Raw genomic sequence first — 24581 nt, forward strand, 5'->3', positions numbered from 1 at the left:
CTGGTGATCTGGTGATAAAGAATCCAACGACCAATGCAGATGACATGGTTCATTCCCTAGTCTGAGAAGATTTCACATGCTGCCGGAGAAACTAAGCCCACACACCACAATTACAGAGACTGAGTGCTGCAGCTAGAGAAAGACCACAAGCAGCAAGAAGACCCAGCACAGCCAAATAAAGAACCATGAGTGCTATTCCCAGCAAACTGACATACATGCAATTGAAGATTTATGGACCCTGCAAAGGCTGTCTTCAGACTCTAGGTTAAAAAATTCTGATCCAGAGTAAGCAGAAATTACCAACTTTATCAATAATTTGATTTTAATATATAACTATATTTTTAATAAAATGACACTTCAATTTGGAGCTAAAAGTTGCAATTTGACTTATAACCCTATGGCAATATAATCTAGGCATATAAACTCTGGATCTCAATGTTCTCGCTTGTAAACTGAAGATGATAATAATTATCTCATAAGGTTACTGTATTTCCTTTGATATGTATCTAGCGTAGCACTTGTCACAAAAATATTTAATAAATGTTCATTTACTCATTCAAAAAAATACAGTAACCTGTTTCAAAAATTTCATCTACAGATTACAGAAAGCATTTTGACTTATCCACAAAGGCTTCACCGTTTCACTGTTACTTCTCAGTAATGAGGGGGCAATGGACAAGTAACACAAAGAATGATTTCAGTCTTCAGGATTTATTTGAGAAGACAGTGAGATGAGATCAGCTTCTGGAGAACATAGATCTCACCGGGAAAAGAAAAGCAAAACCAGCAAATATAAGGAGGTTTTGTTTCTTCAGGTCAGTCAGAGCAATGAGACCGCGAAGACATGCATGAGGAGAGAAGTAAGGATAGTAAGGCAGGCTATCATTTTCTCTTTAAAGCATGCTGGAGTCCCCAGACCTGCTAAAGACGTGATTGCAGGTAACAGCAGCAGCGGTGTTCCCTAGAGGTCCTGTGTGTATTGAGGGGGTGGGGCCTACAAACGGACAGCACCAGACTAGGGAACTGTGGCTTTCTGTTTTTAATGTGTAATAGGTTCTGCCAACTCCTGGATCCTCGGAGAACATTGTGTTTTCAAAGCAGCTGGCTTGACTTTAAAGACTTCCGGATCATAATATACAATATGCACAGGAGTCCTGAAATGGAAAAAAAGATTCGACTTGAAATAGGATGAAAGGGAGAGAGAACTAACACTCCTCAAGCATCCACTATATGTTAGGCACTGTGATATTATCCCGTTTTGATTTTCATAAGCATCTCATAAAACAGGTATCATTGACCTCCACTATACAGATAAGGAGATGAAGGCTCAGGCAAGTCATAAGAATGACCTGTGGTCAAATCTAGATTTGTGTCAGATTCTAAAGCCTTTCCTCTTTCCATAGAAAGCAAATTCTGGAAATTCCTCAATAATCTGGCAATGTTAAAACAAAACCAGACAGTTCACTAGTGAACTTGAAGAAATTATTTTTTTTTAAAGTTTCCATCCTTAACCACCAAATAAGAATTTTGCTACCAAGATACAGTCTTGAGTACCTGATCTTACTCTTCCCTTTCCTTTGTCAGTGTACAGAGAATAAGTGCCAATTCATTTGATGTTTAACTTTTTTTAAAAAAAGAAAAATCTATTGCAAAATTTTACAGTATTTTATTATATAAGATTGAATATATTTCCTATTCCCTGAGCTCAAGACTACTACATCTTTTTCAGTTATGTTTTCTTGATGGTGCTAGAAAAAGGGGATCAAGTACTATTCCTTGAAGGTAACGAAATGAATTGAGGTTCAGGCAAGTTGAGAGGTCTTCTGAAAAATGAATAGGAATTAGAGGCAAGTTTTTCTTTGTTTAATATATTTTCCGATTTATTTGAAATAGTTCATACATGTACATGATGCAAAAACGTTGAAAAATTACAAAAGTCTATCTAGGGAAAAAGAAGTCTTCCTCCCATCCTAGCTCCCTAGGCCCCCAAAGTAACCATTGTTACCAGCTTATTAGGTACTCCTCTGAGATAATATAAGTGGGGCTTCCCCCATGGCTCAGTCCATAAAGAATCTGCCTACAGTGTAGGAAATTGTAACAATTATCTTTCTGTTCTATAATTTGTTTTCCTTAACAATGTAAGTATAGATGTGTGTTAGTCGCTCAGTCCTGTCCCACTCATTGCCATCCCATGGACTGTAGCCCAACAGGCTCCTCTGTCCATGGAATTCTCCAGGCAAGAATACTGGAGTCGGTAGCCATTCCTTTCTCCAGGAGATCCTCCTGACCCAGGGATCAATCCCAGGTCTCCTGCACTGCAGACACATTCTTTACCACCTGAGCCACCAGGGAAGTCCCAACAATAGAGATAGATTATTCCCTTAATAATATAGATAAATAATCCCATATCCATAATAACAGAGTTGTATCCTAGGTCTAAAGCTCAATACTACTTCACTAACTATTTAATTGTAGTCTTATCAACAATTCATGGTAAGAAGACCATAGATTTGCCACAATAAATGTAACAAGTGAGATGATTTTAAAAATTTATTGTTTTCCTACAATTCATTTCACTGACCTTACTAGATCAACTTTTCCCTCTCCTTAGTATCCCCAGGCTTTCCTGTCCCATCTTAGCCTTTAATTGACATACCTTGTACTGGGGTTAGCTAGTTCTTGAATTCTGGGAGATATCTTGGAATGGATAGCAGCATAAGATACTGGCCAGAGGGCATCACGGGGAGGTAAATAATCTTTATGAAGAGGCTTGGCCTTAGCTAGAGCTAGTATTCGAGGGCTAGGGTGGGCCAGCAAGGCAGCATGGGAGATCTATAGTGGAAACAAAATGACACAAAAATTTCACATCTCTCTTTCCAGGTATAGCCTTTATCGAGTCACCATTATTTCTCTCCCGATTACTCTCCTAACTGGCCTCTCTGCTTCCCTTCTTGCCCCTTACAATCCAGCCTTCACACAGCAGTTACTGAGGGCGAGAAGGTGCATTTTAACAAGTGTATTCCATGAGCCAGAGAGTGTTCTCAGTGATTTGCCTGTATCATTCCCACGCAATCACCATAATAACTTGATGAGGGATGTACTTTCCAAGGCCCAAGTCAAATCATGTCACTCTCAGGGTTTAAACCTGCCAGCAGCTTTCCATTTTGCTAAGAATAACATTTAGGCTCCTTACTGTGGCCAAGAAGGCCCTACATGATCTGCCTGCTATCCTCCATGACCTCACCTTCCTTTCATCTCTCCCTTGATCACTATGACCCCAGCCACACAGGCCCCTCTAGCCCAGCTCTTTCCATCTCAAGACTTTTGCACTTGCTAGTTCTGCTTGAAACTCTCTTCCCCCATTCTTGTCATGCCTCTACTTCATCATTCAAGTCTCTAGACTCAAATATCACATCCTCAAGAAGCTCTTCTCTGACCATCCAAGGTATATCGGCCATTCTAATTACCCTCTTCCACAATACTTATTTAATCTTCACAGAACTCACCAACACCTGACTTAGCTCATTTATTTTATTGTTGGGGTGTTTATTGTCTGCTTCTCCCCACCAGAATATGAGCTACTTGAGAGATGTACCCGTTTGCCCAAAGCTAGACTAGATTCTTGGTGCATAATTATTGCTGAATAAAGATATGCTGACTGATTGACTCACTGACTCCTTTTGGTCTTACTTTGGAAACCACATCTGCCAGGAGGCCTTTCTATGATGTTGCTTTATTGGTAAAATAGGAAAGATGACATATAGCTACTATTCTCTCTGTCTTAAGAGTATGATTATCTGCAGTAGTGCATGCTCAGTTGCTCAGTCATGTCTGACTTTGCGACCCCATGGACTATAGCCCACAAGGCTACTCTGTCCATGGGACTTTGCAGGCAAGAATACTGGAGTGGGTTGCCACTTCCTTCTCCAGCGGATCTTCCTGACCCAGGGATCGAACTCTCATCTCCTGTGTCTCCTTCATTGGCAAGTGGATTCTTTACCACTGAGCCACCTGGGAAGCCTCATCTACAGTGGAATCATTTTTTTAAAAGATTTTTTTAAACCCCCAAACAATTCTAGCAATTAAAGACGGCTATAATCACATACTAAGAAAACTGAGAATCGTTTTGATTTGCCCAAAGGTCACAAGTCATTTTAGCAAATTCAGGTCACTCTTCCAAGGTTTTTTGATCCCCTAGGGAATTTCCTAATAGAATTCCACATCTAATCCTCAGATTCCTATAACGAGGATGAAATTGGTCTTACTTTCCTTGGCAACATAATCATTAGGTATTTATTGAAAACTCAATTGGGATTAGAAGTCAAGTAGCCACTACAATCGGAGAAGGCAATGGCACCCCACTCCAGTACTCTTGCCTGGAGAATCCCATGGATGGAGGAGCCTGGTGGGCTGCAGTCCATGGGGTCGCTAAGAGTCAGACACGACTGAGCAACTTCACTTTCACTTTTCCCTTTCATGCACTGGAGAAGGAAATGGCAACCCACTCCAGTATTCTTGCCTGGAGAATCTCAGGGACCGCGGAGCCTGGTGGGCTGCCGTCTGTGGGGTCGCACAGAGTCGGACACGACTGAAGCGACTTAGCAGCAGTAGCAGCAGCAGCCACTACAATGAATGGAGGGGAGTGTCAGGGAGGAAGAGTGAGGGAAACCACTGAAGGTGTTGGCACTGTGCTAAACACCTGTCTTATCGATTATCACAAGTCACAACAGTCCTGAAATTGGGAACTGTTATCTTGACAATCCCCTTGCTCACAATGCCATCACAACTTTAGGATTTTGGCATGTGCTCTTCCCTTTACTAGAACATGCTCTTCTCTTGTCATGAGAAGCTGACCCCTTCTCATTCAGCTCAAATAGTCCTTCCTTCGAGAGGCTTTTCCTGATTCCTATACACAAGAAGCGTATTCTCTACCATCAGCCATAGTCACTCTTTCCCATTTTCTTCATAGCACTTATCACTACTTGACATCATCTTATCTGTTTACTTATTATTTTTTGTCTCCCTCCATTGTGTTCACTGGGCATGGTGTATGGCATGCAGTAGAGATTCAAATCCTTATTGAATGAATAAGGCTCAAGAAGGTTATCACATCATAGAACTAGCAGCAGTGAGGCAGGAACCTGAACCCAGCTCTTATTGACTCCCAAATCTATGATGCTCTTCACCCGCAACCCTCAACCCCTCTCCATATCTTGCAGCTAGGTCTTCCTTCCTGCCACAGACCGCTCTTTCAAGGTTTTCTTAGCCAATGACTTTGGTCTATGCCCTACAGAGGCAAAGTAACACCTGGGAATGAGCAGAAAGTGAAATGAAGGATGCCAAGGTAGTGACAGCTTACAGGACGAATGGGCTTTTCATCACTTTCTCTTTCAAAGCATAGACCCTCTATCTTGATCCGTGGATGGGCAAGGTCTACAATTCTAGGAGCTGCAATAGCAGTCAGGGTAGATGACAAAATCTTGGTTTCAATCTAGGGGAGAAAAAGAAAACAGTACTTATAAGCATCAAACACTAAATACTATCTAGATCATAGTTACAAAGTAGCATCTGATTGCTGGACCAGACTTCTCAGTAAATTCAGCAGAAGAGATGAGAATATTGTGGTAACCCATGATTATAGCCGAAAGGATCAATTTCCATCCTTCTGAAACTAGGTTGTATAGATTCCAACTCAGCTGTTTTGGAACTTACTGTTAAACTAAAGATGGGGAAGAACTGAACAACAACAGTCCTAACAGTTACTATTAAATGAGACTTAGTATGACATTCATCCAGGTAAAAGGACTTCCTACAGTGCATCCATCCGAAGTCTCTGGTGGCAAGTAACCTCAGGTACTTGTAATAGTAACTTGACTTCTTTTGTGGGTGTGTGTAATTTTTAAACTCTTAGAAGATTTAGAATTAACTCTCAAATAGCTAAGAAGATAAAAATAATAGAAATAACATTTTGTCTTCAGAATAAGTATGTGCAAAAATTGATGGAATTTGAACAGGGACTGTAGAATAGATGTGGTACTATATCAATGTTAAATTTCCTGATCTTGGTAACAGTACTGTAGTTCTAAAAGATAATATCCTGTTGTTAGGAAACACAATAAAGCACCGAGGAAAAAAAGTGATTCAGGGAAAAAATTAAATATACACACACACACCCTACACAGAGGAGAGAGAATGACAAAGCCAATGGACTTTAATTTTTGAAGATTGTCAGTAAATTTGAAATTATTAAAAAAATAAAAAATAAGTATATTAAAATAAAAAGTAGGCACACATTTTAAGAGAATTTGGCCTGTAAGACTGATAACATTACAACTGCAATTTGCAGTGTATCATGGAGTAACTGATTTAGAAGGATGACATTCAGTTGAAATCTTAACTTTATGTCATTCTGAAACAGGCTGGGACCTGGGACCGTTTATTGCAGTGCCTGCACCTCGACACATGCCTCTTGGAGCAACAGAATACAAAGAAACTATAAGGGGACTAAAAAGAACCGCTTATATGCACAGCTGGGAAAAATTATGAATAAGTAGAAGATACAAAAAGGCCAAAACTCAACTGCCACTTTGAGATACCAGGAGCAAAACAGGTTATTATGCATGATCCCTGCACACAGCACCACCAAGGGAGTTGGCAGACCACCTAAGCCACCACTCCTGTCATCTGCCTCTGTGCTCAGTCGCTCAGTTGAGTCCAGCTCTTTGCAGTTCCATGGAATGTAGCCCACCAGGCTCCTCTGTCCATGGGATTCTTCAGGTAAGGATACTGGAGTGGGTTGCTGTTTCCTCCTCCAGGGGATCTTCCCAACCCAGGGATCAAACCTGCGTCTCCTGCACTGGTAGGCAGATTATTTACCACCGAGCTACCTGGGAAACTTCATCTGCCCCTACCCTCACCCTGTTTAAGGGAGCAGCTCACCCCCTTCTCAGGAAGCAAGCAAGGGCACCTGTTACTTGTTTTCCCTCCCTCCTGCTGCAGCATGACTCCCAGCGAAGCCTTGCCTGAATTTCTCATCTGGCCTCTTGTCAATTTGTTGATTAAAGAGTCCAAGAACCTGGGCCAGTATCAATTCTTACAACATTAAAAAACTTCAGAAAAAAAAAACCTTCAGGTTCACTGTATTTATAAGTTTAATGTATTATATTTTTAAATAACTATTTAATATTTGAGATTTTATTAATGTAGATGGTTGACATAAAGTAACTTAAAAAGAAATCAAATTTAATATATTTAGGCTTCCCAGGTGGTGCAGTGGTAAAGAATCTGCCTGCTGATGCAGGAGACGCAAGAGATGCAAGTTCAATCCCTGGGTCGGGAAGATCCCCTGGAGAAGGAAATGGCAACCCATTCCAGTATTCTTACCTGGAAAATTCCATGGACAGAGGAGCCTGGTAGGCTGCAGTCCATGGGGTTGCAAAGAGTCAGATACAATTGAGCAAGTAAGCATGTATAAATATAGTTTAAAGTATTTGAATGAATTTAATTAAGTTTGTATATCAAATATTACTTAGGACTCTTAAAAGTTACTGTCATAAACTGCTAGAATTATAAATAGAATAATAAAACTACCAAACTAAAAACTCTAAGAAATAGATTTTCCAATTTGAAATTTTGAAAATTGGTTATTAATTACTTAAGAGCATACCTTTGCACAGTCTTTTCTGCATACAAAAATCAAGGATACCAAAAGACTCACATCACTGGGTGTGGAAGTTTTTTTCTTAAGTGCCTATAAATTCTTTGCCACTTCTCTCATGGAGAGGTGGGGTTTGTGGCCCTGCCCCCTTGAATTTGGCCAGACTTGTACCTGTTTCAATCAACAGAGTATGCCTGCAGGGACATAATGTGACTTCCAAGGCCAAATCATAAGACAAGCATGGAGCTTCTACCTGATTCTCCTGGAAGGCTCACCCTTGGAACATTACAATTTAGGATATTCCTTCTCAGAATACAGCTGTCATGCTGAGAGAGGTCTAAGCCACATGGAAAGGCCATACAAAGGTGACCCTGTAGATAGTCCCAGCTGAGTCTAACCTTCAAGTCATTCCAGTTAGGGGTACTACAAATAGTTGTAATGGGCTGAATCAGAGATCAAATTTCGAGCTATCATTTCGTGGAGAAAGCAAGGGAGTTCCAGAAAAACATCTGCTTTATTGACTACACTAAAGCCTTTGACTATGTGGATCACATTAAACTGTGGAAAATTCTTCAAGAGATAGGAATACCAAACCAACTTACCTGTCTCCTGAGAAATCTGTATGTGGGTCAAGAACTGGACATGGAACTACTGACTGGTTCAAAATTGGAAAAGGAGTATGACAAGGCTCTATATTGTTACACTGCTTATTTAACTTCTATATAGGGTACATCATGCGAAATGCCAGTCTGGATGAATCCTAAGCTGGAATCAAGATTGCTAGGAGAAATATCAACACCCTTAGATATGCAGATGATACCACTCTAATGGGAGAAAGTGAAGGGGAACCAAAGAGCTTCTTGATGAAGGTGAAAGAGGAGAGTGAAAAAAATGGCTTAAAGGCAAACATTTCAAAAATGAAGATCATGGCATCTGATCCTATCACTTCATGGCAAATAGATGGAGAAAAAGAGGAAACAATGTCACCTTTCATTTTCTTGGGCTCCAAAATCACTGCAGATGGTGACTGCAGCCGTGAAATTAAAAGGCGCTTGCTCCTTGGAAGAAAAGTTATGAGAAACCTAGACAGCATATTAAAAAGTAGAGATATCACTTGGCCAACAAAGGTCCATATAGTCAAAGCTATGGTTTTTCCAGTAGTCATGTATGGCTGTGAGAGCTGGACCATAAACAAGGTTGAGTGCCGAAGCATTGATGCTTTTGTATTGTGGTGCTGGAGAAGACTCGAGAGTCCCTTGGACAGCAAGGAGATCAAACCAGTCAATTCTAAAGGAAATCAACTCTGAATATTCATTGAAATGACTGATGCTGAAGTTCTAAATACTTTGGCCACCTCATGCAAAGAGCCAACTCATTGGAAAAGATCCTGATGCTGGGAAAGACTGAAGGCAAAAGAAGTGGGCAGTAGAGGATGGGATGGTCAGATAGCATCACTGACTCAATGGACATGAATCTGAGCAAACTCCAGGAGATAGTGGAGGACAGAGGTGCCTGTCGTACCGCAGTCCATGGGGTCGAAAAGAGCTGGACATGACTTAGCAACTGAATAACAACAATGGACTGGATGTTTATATCCATCCCCGCAACACCCCTCAAACCTCCAGCCAAATTCATATGTTAAAAGCCTTCCAGTGCAATGGCACTAGAAGCGGGGCCTTTTATAATTAGGTTGAGATGAGGTCATGAGGGTGGAACCTCTATAAAGAGATTAGTGTGTTTATGAGAAAAGGGAGGGAGATCAGAACTCTCTCTGCTTACATACAAAGCATAGGTCATGGGACACATATCGGGAGGATGGCTGTTACAACCCAGAAGAGGGTCCTCATTAAGAAAAGAATCTAAGGGCACCTTGATCTTGGATTACTCAGCTTCCAGAATTGTGAGAAAGAAATGTCTGTTGTTTAAGCCACCTATGACATTTTGTTAACAGCAGGCCAAGCAAGGCAGGTATGGAGCTTTCAGTTGATTTCAGCTCCCTACCATTTGAGACACCCAAGCCATTAGAAATTTCCCAGTTGAGGCTCCAGACATCACGGAGCAGAGACAAGTCATACCTGCTTCCCTGTCAGAGCTGCTGACTCATAAAATCCTTGAGCAGGGTGGGCTTCCCTGGTGACTCAGGGATAAAGAATCTGCCTGCCAACATAGGGCACAACTCCGCAACTAGAAAAAGCCCAAGCAGCAACAAAGACCCAGCACAGTCAAAAATAAATAAATAAATAAATAAATAAATAAATATTTTAAATCCTTGAGCGTAACAAAATGACTGTTGTTTTACATCAATATGTTTGGGTGTGGTTTGTATAAAGCGACAGATAACCAGATCAGAACTTAAGGATGCGTCCTCTGTTCAGGCATATTGTGTTTTATTGCACTTTGCAAATACTGTCGTATTTTTTTTTTTTTAATTAAAGGTTTGTGGCAACTCCGCATAAGCAAGTTAATAGGCATCATTCCCCCAACAGCATCTACTCACTTGGAATCTGTGTGTCAGATTTGGGTGATTCTCACAACATTTCAGACTTTTTCATTGCTGTTATATTATGTTGATCTGTGATCAGTGATCTTTGACTTTACTCTTACAAAAAGATTACGACTCACTGAAGGTTCAGATTATGGTTAAGAACTTTTAGCAGTAAAATATTTTTTAATGAAGGTATGTACATTGGTTTTTAGACATAATACTACTGCACACTTAATAGACTACAGTAGTGTAAACATAACTTTTATATACTCTGGGAAATGAAAATATTCATGTGACTTGTCTTATTGCAATATTTGCATTATTGGGGTGGTCTAGAACTGAACCCAAAATATCTCCAAAGTATGCCTATATTTTCTAGACTATCTGGAATTTATTCTCTGAGCAGATTAGATTTAAAGCTATCAATGATCCTATTGCCAGGGGTCAAAAAAAAAAAAAAAGACACTGGTACTCCATGGCATACATTGACAAAACAGAAAGCAAGATTTGAGTAACCTAGCAGTTGCTGACAGAAATCTTTTTAATGAAATAAAGAAGTATATGGGGTTGGTTTATTGCCTCTAAGTCCTCGGGAGAAATTGAGAAAAGAATTATCAGCTCAGGGCTTTAAATTCCCACTTGAAGGTGTAGTTAAGAGACTGGAAAAGTTTTTGTGACTTACCCAAAATAAATCCTTATCTCCTATGGTCACAGGACTGAAAATACTGAAAACCAAACTCAAAATCTACTTCTGTGAATAGGTGTAGTTCAGTGCAAATTGAATTCCCAAACTTATATCATCTCCTATATTAAAGTTAGGGCAATGATTGAGAAGGAATTGGACCCTGAAAACTGGAATTGAAACATAGGGGCACATTCCAGTGAAGCTGGGTACCCTTGAGTCTCCTGAGCCTTCCTCCCCTGTCTGAAGAGGCGAGACTCTCCTAGACCGAAGAACCTGAAATGGCCGCTCAAGTATTTTCCAGGGAACTGATGAATTGCCCCTACTCTCTCTCATCTCTCCTAGATCTATGACCAGACCCAAGTCCCAGATGCTATGACAGTCTTCCACAGACTTCTCATCAGCTCCCATAATTTCTTAAGGTTAATTTAACATAACACTAATTGTGAATCTGCTTCTCACATCAAATCCTGACTGATACATTAGGCACAGAGGAAACACAAAAGTTCATTTGACGAGAGGGGAAAATAAACAGGAAGAAAAGAAAAATACCCACCTAGAAATAAGAGGGGAGCACATTACGGTTACAATCAGGTTACAAAGTCTATAGGAACTGTTTCTTTCACATAGACCCACTTACGCTTTTTGGAGGAACATAGTTTGGATTTGTGGCTTTGGCCATTGAGAGTCGTAATATCCGAGGAGAAGGATCAGAGAATTGAAGAGAATCTCTTATTAAGTAATCACTGAAGGGTCTATAGGCAAATGGAACATGAAATATTATAATCACTGGAAGAACCATAATTGCATTCTTCATTGCTATAATTAACATTCAATCAATTATATATATATATTGTTTCTATCTCAGGAACATCTTTTCCCAAAATCATTCATGCTCTATTAGATTGGTGTTTCTCAAAGTTGTTTTACTATGATCCGCAATACCAAGTACATTTTATATTATGATACAGTATATGTAAATTTGCATATCTGAAACTAAATGATCATGAAACGATGCTTTCCCTAGGCAATATATTCTGATTTTTTAAATTTCATTAAAAAAATAATTGGAATTGATTTCATGATCCACTGATGGGTTGAGACTTGCAGTTTAAAAAACACTTCACTGTCTGCCAAAACCTCATATTAAAACCCTGAGATAAAAATTCCAGTCACTATCGAGAACCTTCTGTGGTAGGCTCCTCTGCAGTGCAGTCTGAGAGTACTGGCCATAACTCCCAGCAACCTGGTCGATTATCATAGTGGTTTCCCTACGTATGCCTTTTCCAGAACAGAGATCTGTCAAGCAACAAACCTACAAACATAGTATGGAAAAAGTTTTTCTCAAATAAATACGATTACCCTCTAGGATTAGTCTGTTAGATTTAAAAGCTGAAATATTGTTAGCATATCATAGAATTTACCCTTTTGAAATGTACAATTCAGTGCTTTCTGGAACATTCACAAAATTGTACAATCATCACCACTACCTAAATTCAGAATGTTTTCAGTCCTCTCAAGAGAAATCCCATAGCTATTAACAGTCCTTCCCCATTACTCTATTTATCATCCCTAGAACTCGTAATCTACTTTCTGTCTCTATGGATTTGCCTATTCTAGAAATTTCAAATAAATGAAATCATACAAATATGTTGCTTATTGTGTGTGGCTTGCTCTACTCGGCATATTTTCAAAAATCATGTATCAGTTGTCATTTCTTTTATGGCTGAATAATATCACGTTATATGGACTTGTCATATTTTGTTTATTAATGCATCCACTGATGAACATTTGAGTTGCTTCCACTTTTTGGCTATTTTGGAATGCTGCTGTGAATAACCATGTACAAGTTTTTGTGTGAACCTCTTTTCAATTCTCTTCGATGCATGCCTAGCAGTAGCGTTGCTGATCATACGATAATTCTATCTTTAACATTTTGAGGACCTGGAAAACTATTTTCTACCCAAGCTTCACCATTTTACATTCTCACCAGCAATTGTGAGGGTTTCAATTTCTCCAATACAAGTTATCTTAATTATTAAATGCATATTTAATATACATTAATAATAATTATATAATAATTATATATAATAATATAATTAATAATTAAATGTATATTAATTATTATTGACACTCTAGAGGTGTGAAGTAGAATTTCATGGTTTTCATGTGCATTTCCAAGATGATTAATGATATTTAGCATTTCTCATGTACTTTTTGGTTTATTGTATATTTTCTCTGCAGAAATGTCTATTCAAGTCCCTTGCCTATTTTTTAAATTGGGTTGTCTTTTTTGTACAATTTTAAGAATTATTTTTATATATATTCTGAATACTAGTCCCTTAGATGATCTGAAAATATTTTCTCCCAATGTGTGAGCTGTCTTCTCATTCCCTTGAGAGTTCCCTTTGATGCAAAGAAAGTTTTTACTTTTGATGAAGTCCAATTTATTATATTTTTTTGTCACATGTGTTGCTGGTGTCATATCTAAGAAGCCACTGCTTAGTTACAGAGATATATGCCTATGTTTTCTTCTAAGAGTTTTACAATTTTTGCTCTGTGATTCATTTTGAATTAATTTTTATGCTTGGTGTGAAGTAGGGGTCATTTGCAAAAGAATGAAGTTGGACCCCTACTTCACACCAAACATACAAGGAATGAAAAGCCCAGTTATCATGGGCTTCCCTGATAGCTCAGTTGGTAGAGAATCCTCCTGCAATGAAAGAGACCCTGGTTCAATTCCTAGGTTGGGAAGATCCCCTGGAGAAGGGATAGGCTACCCACTCCGGTACTCTTGGGCTTCCCTTGTGGCTTAGCTAGTAAAGAATCCACCTGCAATGCGGGAGACCTGGGTTCGATCCCTGGGTTGGAAAGATCCCCTGGAGAAGGGAAAAGCTACCCACTCCAGTATTCTGGCCTAGAGAATTCCAGACTGTATAGTCCATGGGGTCACAAAGAGTCAGACACGACTAAGCAATTAAAAAAAAAAAATCAGTTATCCTAGCACCATTTGTTTAAACGACTATTCTTCAATTTTATTTTCCTGGCATCTTTGTCAAAAATCAACTGACATAAATACAAAGGTTTATTTCTGGACTCTCAATTCTTTTCCATTGATCTGTATGTCTTTTGATCTTTCCATTGATCTATATCTTTATGCCAGTAACACACTGTTTTGATTATTGCACATTTTTAGCAAGGTTTCAAATCAGAAGCTGTAAGTCTTCCAACTTTGTTCTTCTTTTACAAGATTATTTATTTGCTACTCTAGGTTTCTTGCATTTATATATGAATTTTAGAATCACCTTGTCAATTTCTACCCAAAAAAGATAGCTAGAATTTTAATAGGTATTGAATTGATCTGTAAATCAATTTGGTGAAAACTGTCATCATAACAAAATCAAGATTTCCAATCTATGAAAAAAGAATGTCTTTCCATGTATTTAAATTTTCAGTTTCTTTCAACCATGTTTGTCATTTTCTGTGTACATATATTATACTTCTTTTGTTAAGTTTATTCCTAAGTATTTTGTTTTTATTTTTAATTATAGTAAAATACATACCATGTAAAATTTACCATCTTAATCATTTTAAAGTGTATAATACAGTAGTGTTAAATGCATTCACATTGTTGTGAAACCAACCTCCAGAACAATTTTCATCTTGCAGATCTCTAAATCCACTAAATGACTCCTCATTCTTCCCACCACCTAGTCCCTCACAATCACCATCCTACTTTCTGCATATGAATTTGACTGAAGTTGGTACTGTGTATAAGCGGAGTCATACAATATTTGTGCATGTGATTGGCATATTTCATTTAGCATAATATCCTCAAGGTTCATGCCTGTTGTACCATGTGTCAGAATTTCCTTCCTTTATAAGGCTGAGTAATATTCCATTGCATGTATTATTATTATTCCATGGCGTGTATGATTTTTGTATATTGAGCTTGGATCCTGTGCCTCCTTGAATTCATTTATTCAACCCACTCCAGTATTCTGGCCTGGGAAATCCCATGGACAGAGGAGGTGGGCTACAGTCCATGGGATCCTGTGTCAAACACGACTTAGTGACTACACTAATATTTTTACATGGATTTCCTGAGATTTTCTATATATAAGATCATGTCATATATGAGCAGAGAGAGTTTTACTTCTTCCTTTCCAACCTGAATACCTTTTATTTCTTTTTCTTGCCTCATTGCTCTGATTTCAATCTGTAGTATGATGTTGAATGGCGGCTTCCCTAGTGGCTCAGTGGTAAAGAACCCACCTGTCAATGCAGAAGACGGGTTTGATCCCTGGATTGGGAAGATACCCTGGAGTAGGAAATGGCAACCCACTCCAGTATTCTTGCCTGGGAAATCCCAGGGCCAGAGGAGTCCTAGCAGGCGACAGTCCATGGCATTGCAAAAGAGTCAGACACACCTTAGGGACTGAGCATGCACACATGATGTTGAATAAAAATGGTAAGAGCTGATGCTCTTGTCTTACTCCTGATCTCAGGGTAAAAGCATTCAGTCTTTCACCATTAATTATGATGTTAGCTGTGGGTTTTTGTAGATGCCCTTTATCAAGTTGAAGAAATTCACTTTGATATCTAGTTTGTTGAGTATGATGTATGTTAAATGTTAAGTTCTTTTTTTGAGTCTATTCAGGTAATCATGCTCAGTTCAGTTCAGTTCAGTCACTCAGTCATGTCTGACTCTTTGTGACCCCATGGACTGCAGCATGCCAGGCTCCCTGTACATCACCAGAGCTTGCTCAAACTCATGTCCATCAAGTTGGTGATGCCATCCAACCATCTCATCCTCTGTCGTCCCCTTCTCCTCCTGCCTTCAATCTTTCCCAGCATCAGGATCTTTTCCAATGAGTCAGTTCTTCCCATCAGGTGGCCAAAGTATTAGAGTTTCAGCTTCAGCATCAATACTTTCAATGAATATTCAGGATTGATTTCCTTTAGGATGGACTGGTTGGATCTCCTCGCAGTCCAAGGGACTCTAAGAGTCTTCTCCAACATCACAGTTCAAAAGCATCAATTCTTCAGCTTTCAGCTTTCTTTATAGTCCAGCTCTCACATTCATACATGACTACTGGAAAAAACATAGCTTTGACTAGATGGACCTTTGTTGGCAAAGTAATGTCTCTGCTTTTTGATATGCGGTCTAGGTTGGTCATAGCTTTTCTTCTAAGGAGTAAGCGTCTTTTAATTTCAAGGCTGAAGTCACCATCTGCAGTGATTTTGGAGCCCAAGAAAAGAAAGTGTCAGTTTCCATCGTTTCCTCATCTTTTTGCCATGAAGTGATGGGACTGGATGCCATGATCTTAGTTTTTTGAATGTTGAGTTTTAGGCCAGCTTTTTCACTCTCCTCTTTCACTTTCATCAAGAGGTTCTTTAGATCCTCTTCACTTTCTGCCATTAGGGTGGTATCATCTGTATATTTGAAGTTATTGATATTTCTCCCAGCAATCTTGATTCCAGCTTGTGCTTCATCCAGCCCAGCATTTCTCATGATGTACTCTGCATATAAGTTAAATAAGCAGTGTGACAATATGCAACCTTGACGTACTCCTTTCCCAATTTGGAACCAGTCTGTTGTTCCACGTCTGGTTCTAACTGTTCCTTCTTAACCTACATACAGATTTCTTAGGAGGCAGGTAAGGTGGTCTGGTAGTCCCATCTCTTGAAGAAGGTTTTTTGTTCTGTTTGGTGTACTACATTGATTTCAGAATGCTGAACTCAATATATTCTTGTATTCCTGGAATAAATCCAACTTTGTCATGGTGTATAATTGTTTTTATATGTTGTCAGATTTGTCTTCCCAGTATTCTCGTGTGGACTGCTGCATGTATATTTGGACTTGGTTTGGTAGTATTTTGGTATGAACTGTTACATATATACTCATAAGAGATATTGTCTGTCATTTTGTTCTTTTGTAATGACCTTTTCTGGTTTTGGTGTCAGGAATAATATGGATCTCATGATCTAGTTTTTGTAGGAATCTGAAGGATTGGTGTTACTTCTTCTCTACACATATCACTAAGTTTATCAATGAAGGCATCTGCTCCTGAGCTGTTCAAAGGAAGTTTTTAAAAAATTATTAATTAAATGTCTTTACTTATTATGAGTCTTTTGAGATTTTCTATTATTCAGTAAGTTTCAGTAGTTTGTCTTCCTAGGAATTTGTCTTTTTTATTTATGTTACCTAATCTGTTGATCTTATAATTGCTCAGAGTAATCCCTTATAATCCTTTTTTATATCTATAAGGTCAATAGCAGTAACTCTTCTTTTGCATATGATTCCTTAGAAAGGTCCCTTCTTTCTCTCATGGTGGTTTAGTTGCGAAGTTGTGTCTGACTCTTTGCAACCCCGTGGACCACAGCCCACCAGACTCCTTTGTCATTGGGATTTTTCAGGCAAGAATACTGGAGTGGGTTGCCATTTCCTTCTCCAGGGGATCTTCCCCACCCGGGGATTGAACCTGGGTCTCCTGCATTGCAGGTGGATTCTTTGGCAACTGAGCCACCAGGGAAGCCCCTTTCTTTCATGATTTTAGTAATTTGAATCTTTTATCTTGAGTCTAGACAAAGTGTTTTTGTCATTGTTGTTGATCTTTTCAAAGAGCCAATGTTGGATTTTGTTGATTTTTCTCCATCTCTCTAGTTCCTATTTGTTTCTACTCTGATCTTTATTATTTCCTTCCATCTGCTACTTTTGAATTAGCTTGTTTTTCATCTGTAATCTCTTAAGATGGAAGATTAAGTTATGGTTTGCAATCTTTTATTTTTTAATGTAGGCATTTACAGCTAAAAATTTCCCACTAATCACTATTTTAGCTATAAGTTTTGGTATATTGTGTTTTCATTTTTATTAATATCAAAGTGATTCATTCTTTGACCCATTGTTTTTGTTTAGGAAGGTATTTAATTTCACACATTTAAAATTTCTCTTCTGCTACTGGTTCCTAATTTCATTTCACTGTGGTCAGAGAACTGATTTTGTATGAATTCAACTCTTCTCAAATTACTGACATTTGTTTTATGACCTAATATATGATCTATCCTAAAGAATATTTCATGTACATTTGAGAAGAATGTGTGTTCTGCTGTTATTGGGTATAGTGTCCTATAAATGTCAGTTCGGTATTGTTGGTTAATATGAAACATCAAAAATGTCTCAAAAATTGGTGGCAGATAAGTATTCTTTTAGTTTATAGATCAAAATCTATAACTACAAAATTTGCATGTATATTTTAACTAAATTAACAGGTTTTATTGAATGAATTGATAAATAAGCAAATTTTGTGGAGGAGCAGGGCCACTTTTGCTGGATTTTATGATGGAAAAAGACTCAAGTTGTCCAGTTCAACCACCCCCTGAATGCAGGAATCTTTTTAAAAATCCACATAAGGTCATCATTCCTGTTTGTGCTTGAATATTTTCAGGGATTTGGGTGGAGATAGCAGTTGATTTCTCCAGATAAACACTTTCCCTACTGAAGAGCTATCAGAAAGATTTCTGTACACTTAGGTGACACTGGATACTCTATAAATTTCTGTTCTATTTTGAGTTCTAGAATCAACATTAAGTAACTTTAATTTGATTTTCCCTTCCTCTTTCAGATGCTGACCTTTTAAACACAGTTACCACCTTTTAAACACAGTTATTACTGTTTCTTTGGTGTCTTCTCTAAGTTAAACATATTATTTCTCCTAACTATCATTCATATAACACTTTCCAGAAGACTCAACATCTTATTCATTCCCACCTGAGTAGTCTCAAATTCATTAACAGTTTCTTAAGGTATAACATCCGTAAGTGGACATATACACCTAATGTGTTCTGACTAAAGTAGTGCACAGTAGTAGTATCACACTCCTGTATGTGACCCTTGTACATATTCCACTAATACAACCTAACATTTTTTCCAATAACCTCATTACAATCATAGCTCTCTTGTGGAAAGTGTCACCTAAGCTGTCTTTTAAAGTGAAAGTCGCTCAGTCATGACTGACTTTTTGTGACCCCATGGACTGCAGCCTGCCAGGGTCCTCTGTCTATGGGATTCTCCAGGCCAGAATACCAGAGTGGGTAGCTGTTCCCTTCTCCAGGGGATCTTCCCAACCCAGAGATCTTTTAAAGACAAGTAGAAATCCAGCATTTAAAGCAAAAGGAAAAGAATTTATAGTCACAGGGGCATAAGAGAACATGAACTGCAAAAACCTGTAATGTTTCATTTGAATATTTTTGAATTGGCTGACAATGGTGAGTATGGCGTGAATTTTAGCTTCACTACAATTTGAGTCAAATGTAATTATTGATGGTCTTCTGATTACCTACAATTGCTGCAAATTTTGATTTTTCACCCTGATCCTTTGAAAACCAAGTGGATTTCTATTTTGTGAAATTGCATATACTCAAATAAGAACAACAATATTGTGACAGTCACCAAATCAGATGAGAATTTATAGAGATTTTCAAGGTACTCTACCTGTCTATTAGGTACCCTCTCTTGTACCTGTTGGGCTGTGCCAGCTTCTGGATCCTTTTGGAAGGTTGGCAAAACAGTGCAGGAGAGGGGATCTCCCAAATAACAGACTCTCTACCGCAGCTATAATAATATTGAACCCTGCAAGATGTAGAAGAGAAAGTGAGTGAAACAGGCATGAATTTGAAGTATCAAATCCAAGCAGCCTAATAGTGTAATAGGAGCCCACAAAGAAGTAATAAATTCTATACATTTTCCAACTGATTCTATGAAGACAGCATTACCATAAAAAAAGACACTACAAAAAAGAAAGACATTACAAGAAAACTACAGATCAATATCATATGAATATAGATGCAAAGATTCTAAGGTTTTGTTGGAACATAGGCACAGTTGTTTACATATGTCTATACCTGCCTTCTCGGAGTTGCAGCAGACAATTTATGGCCAACTTTACATCTGGCCCCTTCCAGAAAAAATTTGCTGACTTTTAACTAAATTGTATATTGAAGGAGGTAGAGAAATGGCTACCTCAATTATCATATAAACCAAACTTCAAGTAATGGTTATCTTCACTTTTTTCTTTATTTTAACTTCCCTCATGCCTGTACCCATCCTCCCCACAGCGTATTATCTTTCCTCAAAGAGCCAACTAGAGGAAAGTCCAGTCATTCAACAAACATCCAATGAAAACAAATTTGCAAAGGGCATCAAAAGTCTTAACAACATTATTACTTTTAGATGCCCTAATTAACTCATTGTAACCAAGCCCATAGGTGCTATACAAAATTCATAGTTTCATGAATAAAATAAGTGTTATATATTATACAATATATATAGTATATAACACAATAGTGTTATATATTGTGCATGCATGTGTGCTGTTGCTTCAGTCATGCCCAAATCTTTGAGACTTTATGAACTACAGCCCGTCAGGCAGGAGAAGGCAATGGCACCCCACTCCAGTACTCTTGCCTGGAAAACCCCATGGATGGAGGAGCCTGGTAGGCTGCAGTCCATGGGGTCGCTAGGAGTCGGACACGACTGAGCGACTTCACTTTCACTTTTCATTTTCATGCATTGGAGAAGGAAATGGCAACCCACTCCTGTATTCTTGCCTGGAGAATCCTAGGGACGGGGGATCCTGGAGGGCTGCCGTCTATGGGGTCGCACAGAGTCGGACACGACTGAAGCGACTTAGCAGCAGCAGCAGCAGCCTGTCAGGCTCCTCTGTCCAAGAGATTCTCCAGGCTAGAACAGTGGAGTGGGTTGCCATGCCCTTCAGGAGATCTTCCCGACCCAGGGATTGAACCCTCATCTCTTTTGTCTCCTGCATTGGCAGCTGGGTACTTTACCACTAGCACCACCTGGGAAGCCCATATATGGTACATATCCTTGCAAAATACCCTCATTTTATTAAAAAATCAAAATCATGATAAGCCAAGAAACTATAAGACATAATACAAGTCTGCAGTAGCTAAATATTAGATGTTGCTCTGGAAAAATTTTACTGTAGCATCACATTGGAAATGGATATAGAATCCCTAATCCTCAATAAATTTTGTGTTTCTGAAAACACACAACCTGGTAATACACAAATACTAACCTGTTAGGTACATATCGGTGGGAGACTTCCTTAGGCTGGGCAAGGTTCTCTAATCTTTGGGTCACCTGAGCCTTCAAAGCACTCCGGGAAATGGGGCGAATAGGATCTTGATTTCCCCAAAACAGTTTTCTGTTAAAAAGCAGAAAAAAAAAATGGTAAGAAAATTCACTGATAATTGACATCTTAGAAATGGCTCTTGATGGCTTCTCTATTGATTTTACTTCACTTCAAGAACTATCTCTATTACAAAATTTTACAATTTCCAGGTATCAGGAGCTGATAAACTACTTACGGAAGTTAAAACAAGAACAAGTATGTTTTATCTACTGTCTTAAAAGGTGACGACCAAAAATGAATCTATTAGAGATAGTTCTGTTTCTGCTATCATGTAATGGACACTGTAATTACAGTAAGATCATCATAAAATGGGCACACCACTTATCCATACTGTGACCCCACTTCGGGTGAAGCACTGTACCAGGTGGTCAGATCTAATTAACTCCCATAGACCTCACCTCCAAATACCATCACACTGGGGCTTAGGATTTCAACATGTAAATTTTGGGGGGACACAAACATTCAGTATATATCATCTGATAAAGTACTGGTATTCAAAATACAAAGAACTCTTGAAATTCAACAATAAAAAACAAACAACATAACTAAAAAGTGGACAAAGGATGTGAATAGACACTTTAAAGAAAATGTTGCTGCTGCTGCTGCTAAGTCGCGTGCAACCCCAAAGACAGCAGTCCACCAGGCTCTCCCGTCCCTGGGATTCTCCAGGCAAGAACACTGGAGTGGGTTGCCATTTCCTTCTCCAATGCATGAAAGTGAAAAGCGAAAGTGAAGTCGCTCAGTCGTGTCCAACTCTTAGCGACCCCATGGACTGCAGCCTACCAGGCTCCTCCATCCATGGAATTCTCCAGGCAAGAGGCAAATAAGCATATGTAATATGCTCAACATCATGTCATTAGGGAACTGCAAATTAAAATAATGAGGTACCTCTGCACATTTATTAAAAGGTCTAAAATACAAAACATTGATAACACCAAGTGCTGGTGAAGATGTGAAGCAACAGGAACTTTAATTCATTGGTGGTAGGAATGGTACAGATAATTTGGAAGACAGTTTTGCAGTTTCTCACAAAGCTAAGATCATAGTCTTACCATATGATCCAGTTATTGTACTCCAAGGTATTTACCCATATGAGTTGAAAACCTTTATCTGCACAAGAACCTGCATATGACTATTTACAGCAGGTTTACTCATAATTGCACCAAGTCAGAGGCAACCAACATGTCCTTCAGTAAGTGAATAAACTATGATACATCCAAGACTACGGAGTATTACTCAATGCTAAAAAGAAATGTACTATTGCAATGAAAAGCCATGGAGGAACACTAAAGGCATTTGTTAAGTGAAAGAAGCCTGTCTGAAAATTTACATATTGTACAATTCCAACACTACCTGACATTCCAGAAAAGGTAAAATTATAGATACAGTTAAAAGATCAGTGGTTGCAAGGGGTTTGGAGAGAAGGGAAAGAGGAAGAGGGACCAATAGGTGGAGAACAGGTAATTTTTACGGCAGTGAAACTATTCTGTATAATAATGTAGTGTGAATACACAATGTTACGCATTTGTCAAGACCTAGAGAACTGTACAACACAAAAAGTAAACCCTAATGTAAACTATGCTCAAAATTCTCCAAGCCAGGCATCAGCAATACGTGAACCGTGAACTTCCAGATGTTCAAGCTGGTTTTAGAAAAGGCAGAGGAACCAGAGATCGAATTGTCAACATCTGCTGGATCATCGAAAAAGCAAGAGAGTTCCAGAAAAACATCTATTTCTGCTTTATTGACTATGCCAAAGCCTTTGACTGTGTGGATCACAATAAACTGTGGAAAATTCTTAAAGAGATGGGAATACCAGACTACCTGACCTGCCTCTTGAGAAACATGTATGCAGGTCAGGAAGCAACAGTTAGAACTGGACATGGAACAACAGACTGGTTCCAAATAGGAAAAGGAGTACGTCAAGGCTGTATATTGTCACCCTGCTTATTTAACTTATATGCAGAGTACATCATGAGAAACGCTGGGCTGGAAGAAGCATAAGCTGGAATCAAGATTGCCGGGAGAAATATCAATCACCTTAGATATGCAGATGACACCACCCTTATGGCAGAAAGTGAAGAAAAACTAAAGAGCCTCTTGATGAAAGTGAAAGAGGAGAGTGAAAAAGTTGGCTTAAAGCTCAACATTCAGAAAACTAAGATCATGGCATCTGGTCCCATCACTTCATGGCAAATAGATGGGCAAACAGTGGAAACAGTGTCAGACTTTATTTTTTTGGGCTCCAAAATCACTGCAGATGGTGATTGCAGCCATGAAATTAAAAGACGCTTACTCCTTGGAAGGAAGGTTATGACCAACCTAGACAGCATATTTAAAAGCAGAGACATTACTTTGCCAACAAAAGTCCCTCTAGTCAAGGCTATGGTTTTTCCAGTAGTCATGTATGGATGTGAGAGTTGGACTGTAAAGAAAGCTGAGCACCAAAGAATTGATGTTTTTGAACTGTGGTGTTGGAGAAGACTCTTGAGAGTCCCTTGGACTGCAAGGAGATCCAACCAGTGCATCCTAAAGGAGATCAGTCCTGGGTGTTCCTTGGAAGGACTGATGTTGAAGCTGAAACTCCAATACTTTGGCCACCTGATGCGAAGAGCTGACTCATTGGAAAAGACCCTGATGCTGGGAAGGATTGGGGGCAGGAGGAGAAGGGGATGACAGAGGATGAGATGGTTGGATGGCATCACTGAATTGATGGACATGAGTCTGGGTAAACTCCAGGAGCTGGTGATGGACAGGGAGGCCTGGCATGCTGCGATTCATGTGGCCACAAAGAGTCGGACACGACTGAGCGACTGACCTGAACTGAATTGTAAACTATAGGCTTTTGTTAATAATAATGTTCAACATTTGTTCATTAACTGTAACAAATGTACCACACTAATGCAAATTAATAATGTTAATAATAGGGGAAACTAGGGGAGGGGTGGTAATACTGAAACTTTCTCTGTACTTTAGTTTTTCTGTAAGTCTAAAACTACTTTAAAAAATAAAATCCATTAATTTAGAAAATAAAAGAGCAATGGATTAGGGAAAAAAATCAGGCTTTGTTCAGGAACCAAGAAAGAAAAGGGGAGTGGAAAGTGACCAGGAGTGGAAAGCCAGTGGGTCCAGCCTGCTGGAGACCCCAGAGAACAGGCGTGCTCTCGGCAGAGGCTTAGAGACACAGGACCAGATGTTAGAAGCGGCAAACCTGAACTTGTAGGATGGACACAAGCGTGTCACATACGTGTAGAATAATGCCCTGGGACAGTGATTCTCAAACCTGCCTGTCTGTTAGAATCATCTGGGGAGTCTTTAACACTCCTGAAGTCTAGGCTGTGCCCCAGGCCAAGTGAGTCAGGACTTCTGGGGATGGAACCCAAGAATCAGTAAGCTTTTAAATTTTCCAGATGACTCCAGTGTGCAGACAAATTTGAGAATTACTGACCTAAGGTTCGCTTTCCATGTGCTGACTCAGCTGAGGTGACAATACTGATTCAGTGGCTCCAGTTGAACACAGAGGTGCTGGGATGCAGAGTCAGT

At 39.1% G+C, this 24581-nt stretch overlaps 1 protein-coding gene across 4 annotated transcripts in view; it reads right to left on the reverse strand.

Moving 5' to 3' along the window:
- Nucleotides 1–695: 695 nt before the first annotated feature.
- Nucleotides 696–24581, reverse strand: part of SPMAP2L (sperm microtubule associated protein 2 like) — a 38751-nt gene continuing 14865 nt past the window's right edge. For 2 of the 4 annotated variants that reach the window (XM_081588929.1, XM_081588916.1), the window contains 6 exons: nt 20922–21050; nt 19346–19456; nt 11465–11579; nt 5360–5491; nt 2657–2832; nt 696–1154 (listed from right to left, as the gene is read on the reverse strand). In XM_081588929.1, the coding sequence (XP_081445055.1) occupies nt 1040–1154; nt 2657–2832; nt 5360–5491; nt 11465–11579; nt 19346–19456; nt 20922–21050 (778 nt within the window). In that variant the 3' untranslated portion in view covers nt 696–1039. Of the gene's footprint in view, nt 1155–2656; nt 2833–5359; nt 5492–11464; nt 11580–19318; nt 19457–20921; nt 21051–24581 lie in introns of all 4 variants that reach the window. The other 2 variants (XM_081588924.1, XM_081588905.1) reach the window with 1 other exon arrangement.

Source organism: Giraffa tippelskirchi, chromosome 1, assembly GCF_054371585.1.
Source record: "Giraffa tippelskirchi isolate mGirTip1 chromosome 1, T2T-mGirTip1v1.2.pri, whole genome shotgun sequence".
NCBI classification, from domain to species: Eukaryota; Metazoa; Chordata; class Mammalia; order Artiodactyla; family Giraffidae; genus Giraffa; species Giraffa tippelskirchi.